The sequence below is a fragment of the Onychomys torridus genome, chromosome 1 (genome assembly GCF_903995425.1).
Source record: "Onychomys torridus chromosome 1, mOncTor1.1, whole genome shotgun sequence".
In the NCBI taxonomy this organism is placed as follows: domain Eukaryota; kingdom Metazoa; phylum Chordata; class Mammalia; order Rodentia; family Cricetidae; genus Onychomys; species Onychomys torridus.
Window position 1 is genome coordinate 81,873,427 of NC_050443.1, and position 21,846 is coordinate 81,895,272.

The following is a 21,846-nucleotide window of genomic DNA, read 5'->3' on the forward strand; positions in this document are numbered from 1 at the left end:
GGAAATACAACTTGGTAACCATGCTAGACCTTTCTGAGGAGTTGACTGAGTCAGGGATCTTGATGAAGTAAGTAAGAAAGGCATGCAGGTCCATGAGGCATATGGTTACAGGCAAAAGGAACAGTAGATATGGGGACATCTGGAATGAATTTCATGAATTTGAAAGACAGCCTCAGGCCAGTTGCTAAAGTGGAGTGACAGAGGAAATAGTGAAAGTGAATTTGGAGAAGTGGCCATGGTCAATGTGATGAAGTCTATAGCAAGCCATGGTGAGGATTCTATTTAGTTTGAAATGTGATGAGAGATATTGATGAGTGTGGTGGACTGAATGAAAATGGCCCCCATAGGCTCATAGGGAGTGGCACTATTGGGAAAGTGTGGCCTTGTTGGAGGAGGTGTGTTATTGGGGGTGGGCTTTGGGGTTTCCGAAGCCCAAGCCAGGCACAGAGGCACTCTTCCCTTCTTTTTCATGCCGATCCAGATGTGTAACTCTCAGCTTCCTCTTCAGCATCATGTCTGCCTGTGTGCCACCATGCTTCCCACCATGATGATAATGGACTAAACTTTGAAACTGTAAGCCAGCTCCAATTTCTTTTCCAAGCTCTTTTCAAGAGCTTCCATAGTCATGGTGTCTCTTCATTTCTTTTTGTTATGAAATCCTAACTAAGACAGAAGTTGGTACCAGGAGTGGGGTATTCCTGTGATAGACTTGACAATGCTTTTGTTTGGAGGAATATGGAATATTTTGGGACTAGACTACATCTGGACTAGAAAGGCAATTGTTTGAGTGGGGCTTAATGGGCTACAGTAGTAGGAGCATGGAAGACAGGGGTGGTGAGGGTAAATCGAACTGTGGGGATCCTTCTCAAGAGGTTACAGAGAAGGAGAATGTTAGTATGTGGCCTAGAGATCATTTCTGTGGTATTTTGGTGAAAAATGTGACTGCTCTCTACCCTTGTCCAAAAAAATCTCCCCAATGCTAACTTGAAGAGTTATGGATGAACAGCTTTGGCGACGAGATTCCTGTGCTGAATGTGTCTTGTGGTTATTAGTGGATAGTCTTATGCAGATCTATGATAAAAAGGAGCAAGCTGAGCAAGGGAAAATACAAAATGCACAGTTTGTGGAGAAAAGGGGCACCAAGGAAATATAAATAGATTAAGGAAAAACCTGACAGTGGAATAAAGGGAGTGGACCTCAGAGCAAGACCCCACCCAGCTAAGTTTCCAACTTGTGAAAAGGAATTAAAGAAAAGCTTAGGGATGCCTTTAATCCCAGTTCTCTGAGGCAGAGGCAGGCAGATGTCTGAGTTCAAGGCCAGTCTGGTCTATAGACCAAGTTTAGGACAGCCAAGCTTAGGCAGTGTAGGAAACCATTGAAAATAGAAAGCTGATGAAAATGTATTTGAACAAGGGGGCCATGTTCCAGCCCCAGCAAGCAGCAGAATGTAGCAGCTTCGGCCATGTGGTTCTGGCTTTAGAGTCAAGGATATAAGAAATGGGTTATAGAACCTCCCTCAGCAACTAAGGAAAGCCACTGAGACCAGGTGTGTGGCAGAGGTGTCCCTGCATGGAGTTCCAGAGAAGCCATTGTGTGAAGCTGTAAAGGTGAAGCCTGGATGGCCTTGGAGACCCCAAGGTGTTAGAGATGCCAGACTTGTGGGATACCTGCCAAGGAGAGTTGCTAACAGGGTGTGGAACTGGTCTAAGAGAGAAGTATGTTGCAGTCGACAAAGCTGAAAGGAGTTGGAGATCTGAAGATCGATTTGACATCAGACACGGAGATGTAGAGTTTGGAGTTTTCCCATCTGGTTTAAGGCTTCTTTTGGAACAGTATTTCCTCACTATGCTCCCTTTTCTCCCTTTGGAACAGTAATATATATCCTGTGCCATTATATGTCGGAAGTATGTGATCTGCTTTTTAATTCTGATTTTTTAAAATGTATTTTTTTTCTCATATGTTCCATCCCAACAGCAGTTTCCTCTCCTTGTTCTTCTCTACCCGCCCCTTCCCTGCTCCAGTTCACTCTTCCTCCATTTCCCTTCAGAAAAGGGCAGGCCTCATATCAACCAAACCTGATCTATCAAGTTGCAATAAGACTAGGCACCTCCTCTGATATTAAGGCTGGATGAGGAAAAGGGTCCCAAAGGCTGGCAAAAGAATCAGAGACACCCCACTCCTGCCGTTAGGAATCCCACAAGAAGACCAAGCTACACAACCATGACATAGGCAGAGGGCCTAGGTCAGACCAGTTCAGGCCCTTGGTTGTCAGTTCCGTCTCTGGGAGCCCCTATGAGGCCATGTTAGTTGATTCTGTGGATTTTCTGGTGGTGTCCTTGTCCCCTCTGGCTTTTACAATCCTTCCTCCCCGGTTCCCTGAACTCTGCCTAATGTTTGGCTGTGGGTCTCTGCATCTGTTTCCATCAGTTGCTGGATGAGGCCTTTCTGATGACTAGGCTCCTGTCTATAAGTATAGCAAAATAGCATCAGGAATCATTTACTTTACTTTTTTTTTTTTTTTTTGGTCAAGTTTGGTTCTATCCTAGGTTTCTGGGCTAGCCAGTCTTTGGTTCCTGTCAGGGGTGGGCTTCCTCTTGTGGCATGGGTCATAAGCTGGACAGGTTATTGGTTGACCACTGCCCTGATTTCTGTACCACATTTATTGCAGCACATCTTATAGGCAGGATAAATTGTAGGTTGAAGGTTTTGAGGCTGGGCTGGTGTCCCAATCCTTCCCTTGGAAGTCTTGCCTGGTTACAGGAGATAGCTGGTTCAGGCTACAAATCCCCTACTTACTAGGAGTGTTACCTAGGGTCACTCTCGTAGATTCCTGGAATTTCCATTGTACTGGGTTTCTACCTCCCTCCCGAAAGCCACCCCCTTGTTACAATTATGAGATTGCTATGAGTTTCAGAAGAGACTTTGGATTTTAAACAGGATTGAGACTGATGACTATGGGGACTTCTGAAGTTGGACTGAACACTTTTTGCATTACGGTCTGGCTATAAGATAGGGTGGGGCAGGGAGTGGAATGTGGCAGTTTGAGTGAAAATGAACCCCATAGGCTCATAGGGAAGTGTGGCACATTGGGAAGTGTGACCTTGTTGGAGGAAGTGTGTCACTGGGGATAGGTTTTGGGGTTTCAGAAGCCCAAGCCAGGCCCAGTGGCACTCTCTTCCTGCTGTCTGCTGATCCAGATATAGAACTCTCAGCTACCTCTCCAGCACCATGTCTGTCTGCATGCTATTATGTCCTGCTATGATGATAATGGACTAAACCTTGATGGGGGATATCTTTCTGTATGCTGTGAATATGTGTTGCTCTGATAGGTTGATAAATAAAGCCATTTGGCCTATGGTAAGTGACTTTAGAGGCAGGTGGGAAATCTAAACAAAGAGACAGGAAGAAGGCAGGGAGAGATGCTGCAAGCCACTGCCAGAAGAAGCAAGATGTAAAGTAATGGTAAGCCACAAGCCACGTGGCAAGGTATAGATTTATAGAAATGGGCTAATTTTTAAGATATAAGAGCTAGCTAGCAAGAAGCCTGCCATGGCCAAAGTTTAAAAATAGTATAAGCTTCTGTGTGTTTACTTGGGTCTGAGCAGCTTTGGGGATGTGGGAGCTGGGCGGGACCAGGGAAACTTCAGCTACCAAGAAAACTTCAGCTACAAAACCTCTGAACTGTAAGCCACCCCCAATTAAATGTTTTCCTTCATAAGAGTTGCCATGGTCACAGTGTCTCTACACAGCAATAAAACCCTAATAAAACTGGACGGTGGTGGCACACACCTTTAATCCCAGTACTCAGGAGGCAGAGCCAGGTAGATCTTTGTGAGTTCAAGGCCAGCCTGGTCTACAAAGTGAGATCCAGGACAGGCAACAAAACTACACAGAGACCCTATCTTGAAAACAACAACAACAACAACAACAGACAAACAAACAAAACCCCCAAACCCAAACACACAAACATGAAAAACAAACAAAAAACCCTAAATAGGACAAAGAGTTTGAACAAAAGTCTGTCACACTGTGACTTAAGCTCTGAAAGATCCACTCTAGGTTCTAAATGAAGGGGATGGGCAAAAAAGAAAGGTAAACAGTAAGAAGTTATCATTAATCAAAGGATGAAGGAATGGTGGCTTGGACCCAGAGGACAACAATAGACGTGACGACAAAGTGGGTATTTAGAACAGAATTTGAAGGCAGATAGGATTGCTGGTCACTGGTTAAATGCGGAGCTGTGAGAACATGATGGGCTTGGAGGAAGCCTCCAACCTGAGAAAACAGTGACTAGAAAAGCTCTAATGCCGCGGGAATCAGAGAAAGGTTTATAGGATGGAGGAAAAGGGGGAGGGGAGGTGTCAGAGTTCTATGTGGCGTGTGTGAGCTTGGAAATGGACATTAGGCACTCAAGCAGAGATGCTGAGCAAGAATGCCCTGTCGTTATTCCTCAGTATCAATGGAGAACTGGTTTCAGGATACCGCTCATACCCCAACTCACAGATGTTCAAGTCCCTTGCATGAAATGGCACAGCATTTGTGTGTAACCCAATTGCATCTTCTTGTGAACTTTAAATCACCTGTGGATTATTTCCAATGCCTAATGCAATGTTATTTGTTTTACTATATTGTTAAGGTAGAACACACAATGCAAAGGTCTTAATCTAGTTGCCAATTTGCAATTCAGGGGAGATATATTAGTTGAAGGTTTACGAGTGGAAGTCAAAGAATAGATAAATAAAGCCATGGAAAATGGCAAAATCGAAGGCGACGAGGAAGACACTTCAAGGCGGGAAAGAAAACTACCTAGCAGCAGACACTAATGACGTAGAAGAAAGCCCTGCAGGGGGTTCAGCTACCAAGTGCTGCCACAATGTTGAATTTGATATGGCTTAGTGGGGTTTGTGTTGATGTCTCTGGCCCATGTTGCCATCAAAGGCCACATGGATGCCCAGGGTCTAGGCAGCAACCTGTGACCATGTTGGTGTCCAATGGCTGTGCTGCTGCTGGGGTCAAGTGGATCTGAGTGGTCAGTGCTGTCATCTGGGCCATGGTATCATTTGGACCAGGGCTGCTGCTGGGGGCCATATCTGGGTCCATGGCCCTGCTGCAGTCAGGGTCTGTGTTGATGTCTGTAGCTCCTGAGACCATCAAGGGCCATGCCAATGCTATAGGGCCTGGGATGCCACCTGGGACCAGGTTGGTGTCCATGCTGCTGTGGGGGCCATGCTGATCTGAGTGGCCTATGCTGCTACCTGAGAACATAGTGACATCTGGGCCTACGCTGCTGCCCAGGGCCATGTCTGGGTCTGTGGTCCTACCGCAGCTGGGGTCTGTATTGATAGCCCATGTTGCTACCAAAGACCACACATGCCTGGGGCCTGGGTCGCAACCTGTGGCCATGAGAGCGTCTGAAGGTCATGCTGCTGCCAGGACCATGTTGATCTGAGTGGCCTGTGCTGACCCCTGGGGCCATGGAGACTTCAGCCTAGGCCACTGCCTAGGGCCATGTCTGGGGTCATGGCCCTGTAGCAGCAGGAATCTGGGGTGATATTCATGGCTCCTATTATCACCAAGGGCTCCTCAGATGCCCAGGGTCTGGTCAGCCACCTGAGACTATGTTGGTGCCTGAGATCCATGCTGCTGCTGGGCCATACTGATCTGGGTGGTCTGTGCTGCCACTGGGGACATGGTGCTGTCTAGGCCATGTCTGGGTCTGTTGTCCTGCTATAGCTGGGGCTCTGTTCTGATGCCTGTGGCCTGTGTTAGCACAGGGGGTCGTTGGAACCATACTGCACTGAGCCAGCCCCGCCCTTTACTGACCCTGGGACAGCTGGCTCTGCCCCTAGCTGGATGCTCCAACAGGAGAGCTGACTCTGCCCCTCACCACTGGCGTGCACCTGGCACATACTAGAGCTGATCCTATGGTCGGGGACACAGGAGAGCTGATCTTGAGGTTATGAGAGCAAGAGAGCTGACACCTCTCCACCCCCTTGTCTGCCATGTGGTGGCATGGTTGAGAAAGAGATGCCCTCCCCTGCCTTACCTATTACCACCTGTGGCAGGTGAGAGAGCTAGCCCTGACCTTCACTGGCTGCAGCACATAAGAGAGTGGGCACTGCACCCCATCTGGATAGCAAACCAGAGCTGACCCTGGTGTCCAGGATGCAGGTGAGCCAGCCCTGAAGGTGTGAGAACAACAGAGGTGACCCATCCCCCATCATCTGCCATGTGGTGGCATGGGTGAGGGTAATATGCCTTCCCCACTTGACCCTTCCTACCTGCGGCAGGCGAGAGAGCTGGCCCCCAGGGTCAATGAGAGTTCCAGAACTAGCCTTGCCCCACACCAGCTGCAGCACATTGAGTGGGCCCTGCACCCAGCCTGGGGAACACACTAGAGCTGACCCTGGTGTGTGTGTGTGTGTGTGTGTGTGTGTGTGTGTGTGTGTGTGTGTGTGTGTGTAAGGGGGATGGGGTCCAGCAGGTGAGCCAGCTTTGAGGCCATGAGAGCAGGAAATCTGATCTTGACCCCCCTACAGCAATCCAGAGAGATGACCCTGGGCCTCGTCTGGGCAAAACAGTAGACCTGGCCCTGGTGGTGTGAGTGTGGGTGACCTGGATCTGAGGACCTAAGTGCAGGAGAACTGGCCCTGCTCCTTTCTGCAGGCTGCAGTTGGTGAGCTAGCATAGGCAGTGCTGGAAAGTTCACCTGGGTAGTGATAATGAGGGAAAGCTGGTGGGCTGACCAACCCAGCTACCACCCAGGCCCAGAAACAAGGCTATGAGTTGGCCCCACCCCAAGATCCATCCTATCTATGAACTGCTGGGACATGTGAAGGGGGCGAAACCAGAAGCTCCAAAGCAGCAGGATCTCCATGGTACTGGACAACAACAGGACATCTTCAAAGAGCTCCAGCGAGAGCCCGTTATCTGTGGTGTAGCAGAAGCCAGAGGCCTCGAGCCAGACCAATGACTGATGGCAACAAACACTTGCAAGTAAAGGTGAGTGGACTAAAGGGTAAACTGTGTGACTCACACTGCAGCTTCCAGGACAAGAGTCTTCTCTCCCTTCGCTTATTTTGTTTGTTTGTGGTTTGTTTCTTTGTTTGGTTTGGTTTTCGATTTTTCTTTTAAATTTGGTTTTGTTTTTTGGGGGTGGTTGCAAGGGCAGAGGGTGGCTGTGAGGGGGTGGGAGATAAATGAAATTAGAATGCATGATGTGAAATCCACAAAGAATCAGTAAAAGTTAAAAAAAAAATAATGTGGCTTAAGAACCAATTATAGATATTTCCAGCCGAAAGTGCTGGAAGACTAAATACCCACATGCAAGGAACAACTATGGCCCCACACAAAATCAGTCGAATGCATCGGAGAAACTCTCCAGCTCCCGCCGAGCCCTGGCAGTCCCACAGCCCACTTATAAAGTAAACACACAGACTCTTATATTATTTAAACTGTTTGGCCTAATGGCTCAGGCTTCTAGTTATGTAGTTCTTATATCTTAAATTAACCCATTTCTATAAATCTATACCTTGCCACACGGCTCGTGGCTTGCCAGTATCTTACATGTTGGTACTCATGGCAGCGGCTGGCAGTGTTTCCTGACTCAGCCTTCCACTTCCCAGAATTCTCTTCTCTGCTTGTCCTGCCTATACTTCCTGCCTGGCTACTGGCCAATCAGCATTTTATTTATCCAGAGAGATATCCACAGCACTTCCCCTTTCCTTTTTTTTTTTTTCAAAAAGGAAGGTTTTAACTTTCACATGGTATAACAATTATCAAGCAAGAATTACAGTTATAATATCTAGACTATTCATAATATCTAGTCTATTTGTATTTGGCAAAATTAAAGAAGATATCCTATCTATCTTATATTTGTGAGTCTAAGGTTTCATATCTAACTTAACTATTATCATAACTAGGGAAAATTATAACTATCTAGTCTTCAACTACATCAAAGACCTCAGAAGGATATAATATTATCTGAGAAATGGGAGAAGGATGCAAGCAACTTCCGGGAGACAGAGACAGCTGTCAGCCTGAACAGTCAGTCACCTAATTTTCCTTTGTAAAGTTGGAGCATCTGTCTTCAGCCCACAGGCCTAGAGTCTCTCAGTCATTTCTTTCTGTGCACTGCAGAATATCTGGCAGTTTCCTCTGAGAAGCAGGAACCTGAAGGACCATTTTGTCAAGCAAAGTTCAGTGGTCACCTTCCTATGGGTCCTGCATGTCCAGTCAATACATTTTTTTTTTCAAGCAGTCCAGGCAAGAACAGTTTCTTGCTTAAATGACTATTTTTGCCAAGAAGAAGATAAACTCCATATGGAATGTCTTTGATGCCCATCCTCCTCCCTGAAGTATATCGGTGCTGCCAGGAGCAGACATGTCTCACTGTCCAGAAAGTCTAAATTTTTAAAACATTTTAAATGTCATATTCTGTAGGTCTTTGAAGTGTTTGAAGATTACCTACCTAATTGAATTATATCTATGTATACCTAGAAAACAACATGACTATAAGTTTTACTATTATAGAAGACTAATTATTAATCTGTATTTCTTAATTATCCATTACAATCTAAATGAGTTACATAAACATAATACCTCAAATGAGAATAGAAATATATATACAGTATAACAAAATTAAATTTAAACTTGTATCAATAAACTAAAATCCATAACAATGTAAAACATTTTTAAACAACTTGCTCTTTAAAAGTAGATTCAATAAACTACCCTTTCATCCTATCATATCTATATCAGTAACTACTAGAACAAATCCAGAAAAATTTCTGATTACACTGAAAAAAATGTTGAAAGAACACTTTGAAGAGCATGAAAAGGCAATCTAAGGAATGGGAGGAAATATTTACCCAGGATACATCAGTAGACTGTTTACTACAAAATATACATGAAGACCTTCCAAGCCAGGCTTGGCGGCTCATGCTTCTCATCCCAGCTCTTAAGAGGCAAAAGGAGAAAGTTTGCTACATGATCAGGGCCATCCTGGGCTACATAGTGAATTTGAGGTCAGTGTGATATACAGTGAGACCCTATCTCAAATAAAACAAAACAAAAGTAGATGCATCTTAATAAACTCCCCCAAACAAGCCAATAATGGGGGGGGGGAGAGAAATGCCAGGCAGTGGTGGTGCATGCCTTTAATCCCAGCACTCAGGAGGTAGAGGCAGGCAGATCTCTGTAAATTCAAGGCCAGACTGGTTTACAGAGATAGTTCCAGAACAGCCAGGACTACACAGAGAAACCTTATCGAGAGAGAGAGAGAGAGAGAGAGAGAGAGAGAGAGAGAGAGAGAGAGAGAGAGAGAGAGAGATTGATTTTAAATAGGTATTTTTCCAGAGGATATATAAACAGCTAACAACCACCTGAAAAGATGCTGAACATCAGTAATCATCAAGACTCCCTCCCACACCCACTAGACAAGTTGTATCAAAACTCAGAAAATAAATGTTGATGAAGAGGTGAAAAAATTGTAACTCTGTGTGTGCTGCTGGGAATGGTGGACCCAATCTGGGTATCTCCTACCTTTACTGTTTGTAATGTTTGCTTGTGAAACTCAAGGTTTACCACCTTTCCATAGTCTGGCTACTGAGCCTAATTCAGACCTTAGCAATGTGATCCTTGTGCAGAAGTCTTGCTTCAAAGCACTGTATCCTGGAGACAACAGGCTCAAGAGAGGTGTACACTTACTCCTGAGGGTAGGTGTGGTGATATTGTGTTCCCCAAAATATTGTGCACCCTAATAAATTTGTCTGGGGTCAGAGAACAGACAGCCACTAGATATAGAGGCTAGAAAATAGTGGCACTCACGCCTTTAATTCTAGCATTCCAGAGGCTGAAATCCCTCTGGATCTCTAAATTCAAGGCCACATTAGAAACAGCCAGGCTTGGTGACACACACCTTTAATCCCAGGGAGTGACGGCTGAAAGAGAAAGATATATAAGGTGTGAAGACCAGAAACTAGAAGTATTTGGCTGGTTAAGCATTTGGCTGGTTAAGCATTCAGGCTTTCGAGCAGCAGTTCAGCTGAGAGCCATTGGGATCAGGACACAGAAGCTTGCAATCTGAGGAAACAGGATCAGCTGAGGAACTGGCGAGGTGAGGAAACTGTGGCTTGTTCTGCTTCTCTGATCTTCCATCATTCACCCCATAACTGGCTCAGGTTTGGTTTTATTAATAAGACCCTCTAAGATTCATGCTACAGGTAGGTGTTAGGACATCCATGTAGGAAGAGTGTGTGTCAGCAGGACATAATTTCAATAGAAATGGCTGTGTTGCCTCAGGGAGTAACAGACATTTTTTTAGGTTGAGAGGTATAGAGGCACATTAAACTCCAGCTTCTCTCCTTAGGACTGTGGCAGAGTAGCAGACTCTAAGACTATTCCTGGGGGGTGTTAATACTTTGACAATAATAGATATTAAAATTATTGAGTATTAATAGCACAGTTTGTTATTCTATAATGATCTCATTGGATCCTTCTTTGGATCCTGTAATGTGTGAAGGACCAGGCACTGGGATCACAAGAATGAAGCCATCTAAAGAAGGAAGATTAAGTGCCTTGCTAAGGTTAACAAGCCGGGACTCAAACCCAGGTCTCCCATCCATAACCTTAAATGCCAGTTCAGTGCAGAAAACAAACATGCCTAAAACAAACCCCCTACAAAACAAGTATAAAAACCACAGGCAACCTTGCTCTTGTTATGAACCAACAACCCTCCCTCCCTCAGCCAGGAAGAACAAGCAGGCTGCAGTTCTTAGCAGACACCAAGGCAGGGTGGGAAGAAGCACACTCATTACCTGACTGCAGTCAGGCCACACTCGGCCCCCAGGGAGAAGCAAGACTGAATGTAACAACCACAAAATGATGAGAAGGTGGGGTTGGTAGGAAGCCAGAGGCAAAGACTAGAGAGCCCTAGAGTCACCCCCAGAGAGGAGTCATCGCCTATAACGGGCCTGTTTAGGGTGTTCCTCAGAGACAGGGCCTACTGTTTTCCTTTCTTTTGGGGAAAGGGAAGTCGTCTGAGAGTATATCTAGTCTTTCTTGTCCATCTCCTCTCACGGAGAGAGGAGGATGACATTGCTTTCCCATGACCCACAGGAAGTGAATGGAACTACATGCTGAGGGTGAGACCCTGGAGGGCATGAGGCAGTTGATGCAGACTGATCAGGGCGGGCACTTGTGCTGGCATCAGCTAGCCTCTGGGTGTGGGGGATGGGGCTTGAGCAGATTATCTGAGATGGGGAGGAGGAAGACCAGACCAAGGAAAGAGGCCAGGGAATGTAAGCAGAGAAAGTGGGATCAGTCAGAATGATGGCAGAAATGCCACCCAAAGGCTGAGAGAAGAGTGTTGGATGTTAAGGGGGAACAGGTTTGGTCAGAGGGACAGTGCTGTGGAGTGACTGAGTATAGCCTCATTCTTCTTTGTTTCTGAGATCCATTGCTGCCTCAGGCATCACCTCACCCCTGTGTTGTCACTCTCAACCCAGTACACTTCCAGCCACCAGGACACCTTTCTAGCATCTTCTGAAGCTTTATCTTCTAAGGGCTTCAGATCCTCTCATCATGTCATTATTAGAATCAGCCCCCGGCTGCCCCTCAGGCCCGTGCCCAGTTGGGGTACTTCTTAGAGTCTGTCAGCAGAAAACCCTGGCTGAGTAACCCAGAGCATGCCGATCAGCTCTCTCCTCTGGTCACCATTACTTTCCTTCTCACTCACAGCTACTGAGAAGTGGCTGGGATGAGAACTGAGAAGGACAGGTGGGACATCGGGTTCATTCAAGAGTTCAATGACAAAGAGTTGTGTCTTATAGACAGTGCGCTCCTATAGACACAGCCCTGGGATGCTGCAGGAAGAGTCAAAAGATGAGGCTTCGATCTGAAGCGCGAGTCCTCCATGAGGATTTGGTGATGTAGTGCTCCAAATCAATCATTATAAGGTTTTCTCTAGACAAAGGCATAATGGATGAAGTAGGCAGCGTGCTGCATCAATGCTATCAGCTGTGGTTTTGGGGGAGATAAAGAAACGACCTGGGCTTCCTGTGGTTCCTCTCCGATATCGTTGGTGAGGAGGCAGGGAATGCACACAGCCAGTGACACTGAAGGACTGGAAATAACGCCCAAGTCAAGGAGGGTTAAGTGTTTGGAACAGGAGAAGACTGGCGGAGACTGTGAATGAACTGGAGGTATGTTGTCCTCAAAGCTGAAGAGCGAAGGTTGATGACTTCTGGGTATTGTAGACATGACAGACAGGATTTGAGACCGAGCAGTGAGAGAATACAGACTGGAGGGCCAGCGGCAGTCATCAGGAGTAGATAGGAAGCAAGGGAGACAAGGTCACTCAGGGAAGACTGGAGGCTTGCTTGGAAGAGAAGCAGTGCATTTACATGGGATGCGATGACAGCCCAAACAATGCCCAAACAGTGTCCATAAACACAGAAGATAGTCCTGTCATCATGGGGCTCTCATGCTCCACCCCTAAATTTTGTCTTGGAGAAAATTCACAGATCTATATAACCCTGGAGTGGGGAATTTCTTCTTTCTTAAATTGAAATAGTATTTTTTTTCATATAATATATTCTGCTTATGCCTTTCCCTCTCCCAATTCCTCAAATCCTCCTCTTCCTCTTCCATCCAAATCCACACTCTCTCTTTCTTTCTCTCATGAAAAAACAAACAGGCATCTATAATAATAATAAAATAAAATAAGATCAAATAAAACAAACTAGAAAAAGACAAAAACAGAAGAGTCTAAGAAAAAGGCACAAGAAACACACACACACACACACACACACACACACACACACGCTCAGAGACACATTTGCACACACAGAAACGGGGTGGGGAATTTCTCAGAATAAGGCTTTTATTCTGACTGAGTTGATAAATGATAGGACACCACAGAATTTTCGTCTGTGGAGGAAGGTCTAGGTTGGGGTCAGATGACTGTATACTGTGTGGTGGCCGGGGGAAGGCAAGTTTCTTTAGGAAAAGGAAATCATCCATGCACTCATTTAAAAATGTTCATTAAGTACCAACTATGTTCAGTAGTGTCTGTGAAATTAGACATGAATTGTAGCCCTGGAGTTCAAACCCTGCCAGTCTGGTGGACCCACAGACACAGGCAAAGTGACAATTGCACTCTCATGGCACTTTCTGATTCAGCATCTAACACATCTCAACCTGTGGGTTGTAATTCCTTCCACAGGGGTCATGCTTCAGACATCCTGCATATCAGATATTTCTATTATGACTCATAACAGTAGCAAAATTACACTTATGAAGTAGCAACGAATTAATTTTATGGTTGGGGTTCTCCACAACCTGAGAAACTGGATTAAAGTGTCTCAGCATTAGGAAGGTTAAGAACCACTGCTCTAACAAGTTGCTATTGAAATGACTAAGAAAGTCTCTCTGGAGGAGCCCAAGAGGGCTTCTCTAAGAAAGTGTCGGGCAAAGGGACTGAGGAAAGAATTCTAGTTAAATCTGGTTAATTATACCCGTGACTCTTGGAGGAGAGGGCAGAGAATCCAGTGTGGTTGAAACCTCGGATGAATATTTTAGAGAACAGAAGGAGTGAGGCAGATGGGCGTAGGAAGAGAGACATTTGCAGGTGTGCCTAGTGGTTTCTATCTCTCTTGTAGCAGTGGGGCCCTGGAGGCAGTCTTCAACTGGGGGATAAAACACAGTTCATCACTCTGCAACTGATAGGTTGAGGAGGGGCAGGAAACCAAGGCAAGGGTGAATAGTGACTTAGGCAAAAGATGGTAGGGGAAGAAGAGAGGACACAGAGGGGAAGAAGGGAAGACACAGAGAGGATGGGGAGAAGAGCAGTGAGGTCACAGAAGGTCTTGTTTGGCTAGAAGGATCCCTAGGCTGAAGCAGCTGACAGAGAGGCTGCATGGCTGGGGAGTAGTGGGAGGAAGTGTGGCTGAAGCCGTGACCAGACAACACAGGGTTTTCAAAGCCTGGTTTGAGATAGGGAGTCCACCCTAAGTCCTGTGGTAGCCAATGGAGGTTCTAGCCAAAGCTAAGGGTAGCACAGTTTGCCCTTTAAAAGTCTTTTTGATTATAGTAGAGAGAAAGGATTATTATAGGGGGTCCAAGAGTCACACCACAGAGGCCAGTTAGGAGGCATTTGCTGTCTAGACATGGGGTGATGGTATTTAAACAGGAGGACCAGCAGAAGACAAGTGGACACTGAGGCATGTTTGTTGGGGACTCACCCCTGACTTCCCCACCATGCTGTGGAAAGCAGGGCTGTAATGTGCATGGATCCAGGAGGCTCATGGAGAGGAAACGGTCAATAGGAGATGGCAAGGTTTGCTTTGGCCATATTTTGGTTGAGACCCCTCTGGGATAGCCGAGTGGCTGTCTAATGGGAGAAGAGTATACTAGTCTGGAACTCAGATACGCTGAATAGAGATGATGACATTTCTATGAGATCAAGGGGAGAAATGTGGGATATGAGAAATAGGAGAGAAAAGGACGGAGACGAGACAATGAAACAAAGACGAGACTGTTTGAGGGGAGTTGTGGAGATGGGGGCTAACGTGGAAGGGACTGAAAAATAGCGAGAGATGAGGAAGTAGAGAATAAATCAGTTTTAAATTTATTTTTAACTCATATCCCCAAATAAAACATGGAACTTGTGGGGAACCATGGGATGTTTCAGCATTGGTACATTGACTAATGCTCAAATCAGATTAAAAGCACCCATTTCCACAACCTTTATCCTTTCTTTACAGAGTAAACACTGAGGATTAAAAGCTCTTCTAGCTTTTTTGAAATATACACGACACAATCCTTATCTGTGCTCCCTTACCCTAAAAATAGTCTGGGAGGATTTCTCCCTCATTATAACTTAGCAGTCAGACTTTGAAACAAGGTTCGCTGTGAAACCAGAGATGGGGGAGCTAGACAGATGAAGAGGCAAAGTAACATGTAGCACGCTCATGCTGATAAAGAGAAACATTTTAGAAAAGAGACCAGCAATTTTATTTTCCATTTTTATTCGTAAGACATCGAATTTATTTGACATTTAATTATTATTATTTTTTTTACCCGAGACTCTTTTATTAGCTTAAAAAGTACTAGGTTTCATCACATTTTGTCAAGCAAAATTTGTTTTTGTTGTATTTCTCCCCACCCCTGCCCCGTCCCTTCCTTTCCCGCGTCCTCTCACTCCCAGTAACCTTTCTGCTCCATTTCTCAAAACTTCTTGTTCCCCCTCTGGGTGCCTACACCCCTCTCACAATTCCTTATTTACGTTCAGAGAATTGAGACTTCCGTCTTTCTGAGACTGGATCACCTCACTTACTAGAACACTTTTGGGATCCATCCATTTCCCTGCAATTTCATCTAAATTCCTAACAACAAAGCTCTCACAGCCCAGATTTTAGCACTGACGACTTCCAGCTGTGTATCTGTCACTAGTAGGAACCATTAGTTTTCCTGACTCAAAAAGGGACCCACATTTACTGAGTACTTTCAATGCCTCGGATTTATGCTAAGTGTTTTAACACGATAATCTCAAAATGCTCAAAAGAAACATTGTAGACTGTCCCTGGAATAGGTAAGACGGGAGTATGTGTCAACATTTTTTGATAAAATGTTTAAGCGTTTTTCTAGTAATGGGAAATTGAACCTAGCACTTTTTTTAATTAAGAAACTTTTTATTCATTCCACATACCAGCCACAGATCCCCCTCATCCTTTCTCCTGCAACCCCTCACAGCCCTCCTCCCATCCCCCCCACCTCACCCCCACCATCCTCTCCTCTGAAAAGGTATAACCTCCCATGGGGAGTCAGCAGAGCCCTGCACATTTAGCTGAGGCAGGTCCAAGCCTCTCTCCCTGCATCAAGGATGTGCAAGGTGTCCCACCATAAGAACCTAGCACTTTCTATATGCTAGGCAAGTGCTCTACCATTGTGCTATATTGTCGGCTATATTTGAGCATTTTCCCCCTCTTTTCCACTCATTCTCTCCCTTCCTTCCTTCCTTCCTTCCTTCCTTCCTTCCTTCCTTCCTTCCTTCCTTTCAAGATAGGGTTTCTCTGTGTAGCCTTGGTTGTACTGGAACTCACTCTGTAGGCCAGGCTGGCCTTGAACTCAAAGATCCTCCTGCTTCTGCTTACCCAGGACTGGGATTAAAGGCGTGTGCTGCCATGCCTGGATCTGTATTTTCAAAGGAGATAAGAAACAAGGGAAAAAAAAAGAAGAAGAAGATAAGGGTCCCAATTGAAAGGATAATACTGCCAGGGTAAAATGGTAGGGTAGAAATGTCTTCTGAATGCCATGAACTCTGGCAAGGAGACGGTGATTGGGAGAACTAGAGATGGAAATCTACATGAAGGAGCACACAAAGACTCCTCGTGTTCTTCTTAGCTGTAGGAAAGATGTTGGTTGCAGAGATTTCTGCATGTTCAATAGAATCTACAGAATTTACATAACGGTAGCTGGGTCTTGTGGATCAGATCTAAAGCCTAACTGAGGCTGGAGCATCTCAAGTTCAAGGCCAGCTTAGGCAATTTAGTGAAATCTTATTTTAAGTAAAATGTAAAAAAAAGCATTTGTGATGCACCTCAATGGTAGTGTGTGATTAGTCTTTGTAAGGCCCTGGGTTTAATTCTCAGCACAGCAAATAAAACTAATCAATCAACCCAAAACTTGCAGATAAGTAAACTAAGAGGTGATGAGCTTGCTTATTTTTCATAGTTAAGTTTGATATTTCAGAAAGAAAGTTTTGGGAGGCAGGAAGAAGTCAGTTAAACCACGTGAATTTTTGTAAGATGAGAAATCCTCATTTTTAATAGAGATTTTTCTGAATTCCCTCTGTACTCCAGAATGGCCTGGAACTAATTGACCACAAGAAGGCTGCTTTTTGGTACCATCTGTGGTAGTATTAGATATTCTGAGAGCAAGAGACTTTATTGGCACTTTGAGGGTATAGGTGACTTGTGCAGTTTTTTAAAATATGTATTATTATTATTTATTTAAAGGCTCACAAATGTGAAGAAGGGCTAACACTCCTCCATAACTGATTGTGATTTGAATATGAACACTGATTCTGCTTATGGTGGATCCTCTTGAGAAGGGCTCTGTGGAAGCAGATAGGAGGAAGAAAATTCCCGGCAGCCATGTTGGCTAACAATATCACCTCAACTCATCCAGTGGCCTTCTTGTTGATGGGGATTCCAGGCCTAGAGCACTTACATATTTGGATCTCCATCCCCTTCTGCTCAGCCTACACCTTGGCTATGTTTGGTAACTGCACCCTTCTTTTCATCATCCAGGTTGATGCAGCCCTCCATGAGCCCATGTACCTCTTTCTGGCCATGTTGGCAGCAATAGATCTGGTCCTTTCCTCTTCAACACTGCCCAAAATGCTTGCCCTATTCTGGTTCAGGGATCGAGAGATCAATTTCTATGCCTGCCTGGTTCAAATGTTCTTTCTCCATTCCTTTGCTATCATGGAATCAGCAATGTTGCTGGCCATGGCCTTTGACCGTTATGTGGCCATCTGTAAACCCCTGCACTACACCACAATTCTGACCAAACCCCTCATCATCAAGATTGGCCTGGCCGCTGTGACTCGGGCTGTGACATTAATGACTCCACTCCCCTTTCTGCTCAGACGCTTCCACTACTGTCGAGGGACAGTGATTGCTCACTGCTACTGTGAACACATGGCTGTGGTGAGGCTGGCATGTGGAGACACACGTTTCAACAACATCTACGGCATTGCTGTGGCCATGTTCATTGTGGTGCTGGACCTGCTCTTTGTTATTTTGTCTTATGTCTTCATTCTTCGTGCTGTTCTCCAGCTCGCCTCTCAGGAGGCCCGCTACAAGGCCTTTGGGACGTGTGTGTCTCATATAGGTGCCATCTTAGCCTTCTACACACCTGTAGTCATCTCCTCAGTCTTGCATCGTGTAGCTCGTAAGGCTGCTCCTCATGTCCACATACTCTTTGCAAATTTCTATCTGCTGTTTCCACCCATGGTCAATCCTATTATCTATGGTGTCAAGACCAAGCAGATTCGAGAGCGGGTCTTAGGACTCTTCCTCAGAAAGGATATAAAAGGAGGGTGAGGGGCAGGTGAAGAAGGAAGTGGGCACAGGGTATGATAGGAAGTAGAGGGATGCCAGGATCTCCATGCTTACTTTTATCTTGATGGGATTTTCAAAATGTCTAGCCATTGACTTGTTGACTTTTCAGAATCCTCACTCCCGCCCTTCAGTAACTTGACAGTCATGAACTACTGACTTCCTTCAGACTTCAAATAAAGACAATGATGTTCTTAAGCTTACTTGCTCATGAGAAGCCCAAGGGTCTGATTTCTAGCCCACATCCCTGGAATATGAAGCTTTATTTATCTATCTACTCAGGACCTGGATAAGCATCAACAGTGTATCAGTGAAGAAATCCTCATCACTCACTGACAGCGGGGGGCCAGGTTCAGACAGAACTCTCCCTCTGTTGGGGTTTGTAACATTCTGGGACTACAGGCTCCACTTGAGACAGCTTTGTTTAGTAGACCACTATTTCGTTCTTTAGCCAGCCTGTGTATTCTTTGACTTCTGTTCTCCTCTTCATCTTCACAGCCAGTTGCTCTCCTTAAACACTTTGAATAACACACAGCATATCTTCTGATTTTTCTATATGTCATGTGGATCTTTCTTTGTACATTTGTACAAAAAACTTCGTTTTCAATAAAAATGTGGATTGCTTATTTATTAATCCAGACAAGAGTGTCTAGGGCAGCATTCTCAACCTGTGGGTTGCAACCCCTTTGGGAGATGAATATCAGATATCATGCTTATCAGATCTTTATATACAATTCATGACAGTAGCAAAATTACAGTTGTGGAGGAGCAATGAAATAATTTTATGCTTGGGGGTAACCACAACACGAGGAACTGTATTAAAGGGTTGCACCATTAGGGAAGTTGAGAACCACTGGTCTAGAGGCTTGGAACACACACATCTTAAAGTAGGGATGCTGGGTTTGTATAGAAATCCTAGGAAGAGAAAGGAATGATGATTGCGATAGACTCTGTTCTTTGTACCCCCCACTTTGATCCCAGAATTTAGTACATGGGAGAAAAATGAGATAAAGTAGAGAAAAAAAGAATATAAAGCTATGTTTTCCTTTGTCTCATGCAAACTTACATGCTGGATAATTTTCTTATTAATAATCCTGACAGCTCATAAGGTCTCACCAGACAAGCTCCAATACATATCTCCACAAATCATTTCTGTTTTATCTTGCAACTCTTTGTTTCCTTGGACTGTTATGTAGGAATTATATTCCTTCTCTGTAGTGTGTTATATACTATATTTATGGCTGATGTAATAAAAACTCTTGAATTATTTCTTCTGAATATGGTGGGAGTATAAGAGAAGTTTCAAAATAGCATTAAATACTAACATATAAACAGACTAACATGAAGTAAAAGAAGCTACTTTAAAAAATTATTTTTTATGTATTTGTACATAAATACATTACTTATGTATTTATGTCTTATGTAGGTGTTTTCCTGTGTATGAGTGCAGGTGTCCTCTGAGGCCAGAAGTGGGCATCAGATTCCTAGAAGTGGGATCATGGGTGGTTGTGAGCTGCCTGACATGGGTGCCTGGAACTGGACTTGGGTCTACAAGAGCAGAATGTGCTTTTAGCCACTGAGTTTTCTCTCCAGCCCCAAGAAACTACTTCTAACAGGAGTTGTGATTATTCTTCTGTTGGTTTATACAAGGAATACCATCATCCTGCAGGCTAGATCTACTCTCAACAAAAGGAGAATTATTTTGTTTATAGTATAAGTCTAGTAATATAAGAATCCTCAGCCAGGAAACATACCCTCATATGACAAGGGTCAGTCACAAAATAGTAAAAGAAATATTTTGCATTAGCTTAGTGGAGCTTGGAACACAAAGTATAAATAAGAAATATGATCAGATTAAGGCACATATACTTTACCCCCAAAGAATGCAACACAAGGTTAGTAAAAAGAAAATAGTGCAGTCATGGCTTGGTTACCTATTTCTATATTCCTATACATATACATATGCATATCTGGAACAAACCAACCATGTGTCCTCAACCTGGACACAGACACATGGCACTCAATGAGGTAGTAGAGGCTGTGCTTGACTGGAGGCTCTTGTTCTACATGGTGACTCTTATGGAACCTTGCTCTCTTCCTGTTGCTCAAGATAGAAGTCTTGATGTTAGCTTGGAATCCCCTTTCTCTCACACTTGTGTCTATTTCTTTTTCCATCCATTGGTACATTTGTCAGACATGTAGAACCTAGTGATTTCTCATTAGATTTCCTGCTACCACCTTGCTTCAGAGACATCATACTGTCTTTCATTTAATGCAATAGACTTCCTTCCTTCATGGTGCTGAGTCTTAATCCAAGGGGTTTCATGTTACAGAATGCTCACACACTGTATCTGTGGCCCTGAAACAGACTCTTACATTATCTGCCTTCATTTACCCTCCTTTCTTTGTATGGCTCTGTTATCGATTATATATCTGAAAAAATAGACTTTAAACCAAAACTAGTCAGAGGATTCTAAACACATACATGCCAAACATAGGAGCACCTAATTTTATAAAAGAAATATGACTATATGTAAAACCATAGATTAACTTTAATACCCCACTTCCACCAATAGACAGGTAATCTGAACAAAAATGAAATAGGGAAACAGGAGTTGAACTACATCACAACCCAAGCAAACCTAACAGACATCTGCAGAACTTTCCATACAAACATGAAAGAATACACATTCTTTTTAGCAGCCTATGGAACTCTCTGCAAAACCAATCATTTATTAGTATACAAAACAAGTCTCAACAAATAAAGAGAAAGTGAAATAGCATCCTGTAACTTTGCAAAATATTAAATTATGTCACTACATGTGGAGATATGCCTATGTAAGCAGTTAATGTTCCTTCTGATTCTCAAGGCTATTTGATGACTGTGACTGGGATGAAGGCCAGCTCTGGCAGGCTAGAGCTAGGAGGAGAAAATGTTCTCTTGCCCTTATCTCAAGTCACAAGTAATAGGTGCCTGGGAACACAGAAGAGGCTTTCTGCTGTAAGGCATGTTATTTTTCAACCTGCCTTGCTTAAGCTTTCTTTACAAGAGGAAGTTAGTATAGAGGACAATGAGATAGCGTCTGACCAGGACGTCATGCCCTGAGACACTCTGAATAGCTAGAACATAGGGGAGTGTTGTGTTATGCCAAGCATTGTCTAAGTAAGTTGCTAGGGATACAACAGATGAGGAAATGGTTGTTGAGATTCTTTATGTGCACATTGTATATAAGTCTGATGCTAATAAAGTACAGCATGCAGTTGAATTTGCTGCCTTTGCTCTGCATCCCCTGTGTCCTGATTTCTGCGAGACCCTTACCCAGGGACCCCAACGCACTAGACGTTGACAACTACATTGCTCAAAACTTGGGCTTTTATCTTGAGCGGAAAGAAGAAAATTTCAAGGTCATTACAAAAGCCTGTGTGATTCAGACTCCTAACTAACTCTAGTCAGTGAAAACAATGAGAACTTATACCCAAACACACAAAGTGTGAAAAAAATTGAGAAAAAGATCTTAGCAGCATCCTATGTTGAGGGCACAGGACTTTTCATGTAAGAGACTTTGGACTGATCACTCACTTTGGCAAAAGGGAAGGCAGGATGCAATAGACTGCATTTGGATGGGAGAAAGAAAATAGTTGCCCGCCCAGAATTGTTTTCTTGTGAAAACATCTTTCATGAATGAAGATGAATGAGAACCTTATTACCAAACATTAATGA

The 21,846-nt window shown here is 44.2% G+C and overlaps 1 protein-coding gene across 1 annotated transcript; it reads left to right on the plus strand.

Annotated features, from left to right (window-relative positions):
- Positions 1-17,118: 17,118 nt before the first annotated feature.
- On the plus strand, positions 17,119-18,118 carry LOC118586301 (olfactory receptor 52K1-like). Its single transcript, XM_036191461.1, has one exon. The coding sequence runs from the start codon at positions 17,157-17,159 to the stop codon at positions 18,108-18,110; it is 954 nt and encodes a 317-aa protein (XP_036047354.1). The 5' UTR covers positions 17,119-17,156; the 3' UTR covers positions 18,111-18,118.
- The last annotated feature ends 3,728 nt before the right edge of the window (positions 18,119-21,846 follow it).

Coding starts and splice junctions, on each gene's coding strand:
- LOC118586301 (XM_036191461.1), top strand. CDS start 17,157: ATGTTGGCTAACAATATCACCTCAACTCATCCAGTGGCCTTCTTGTTG.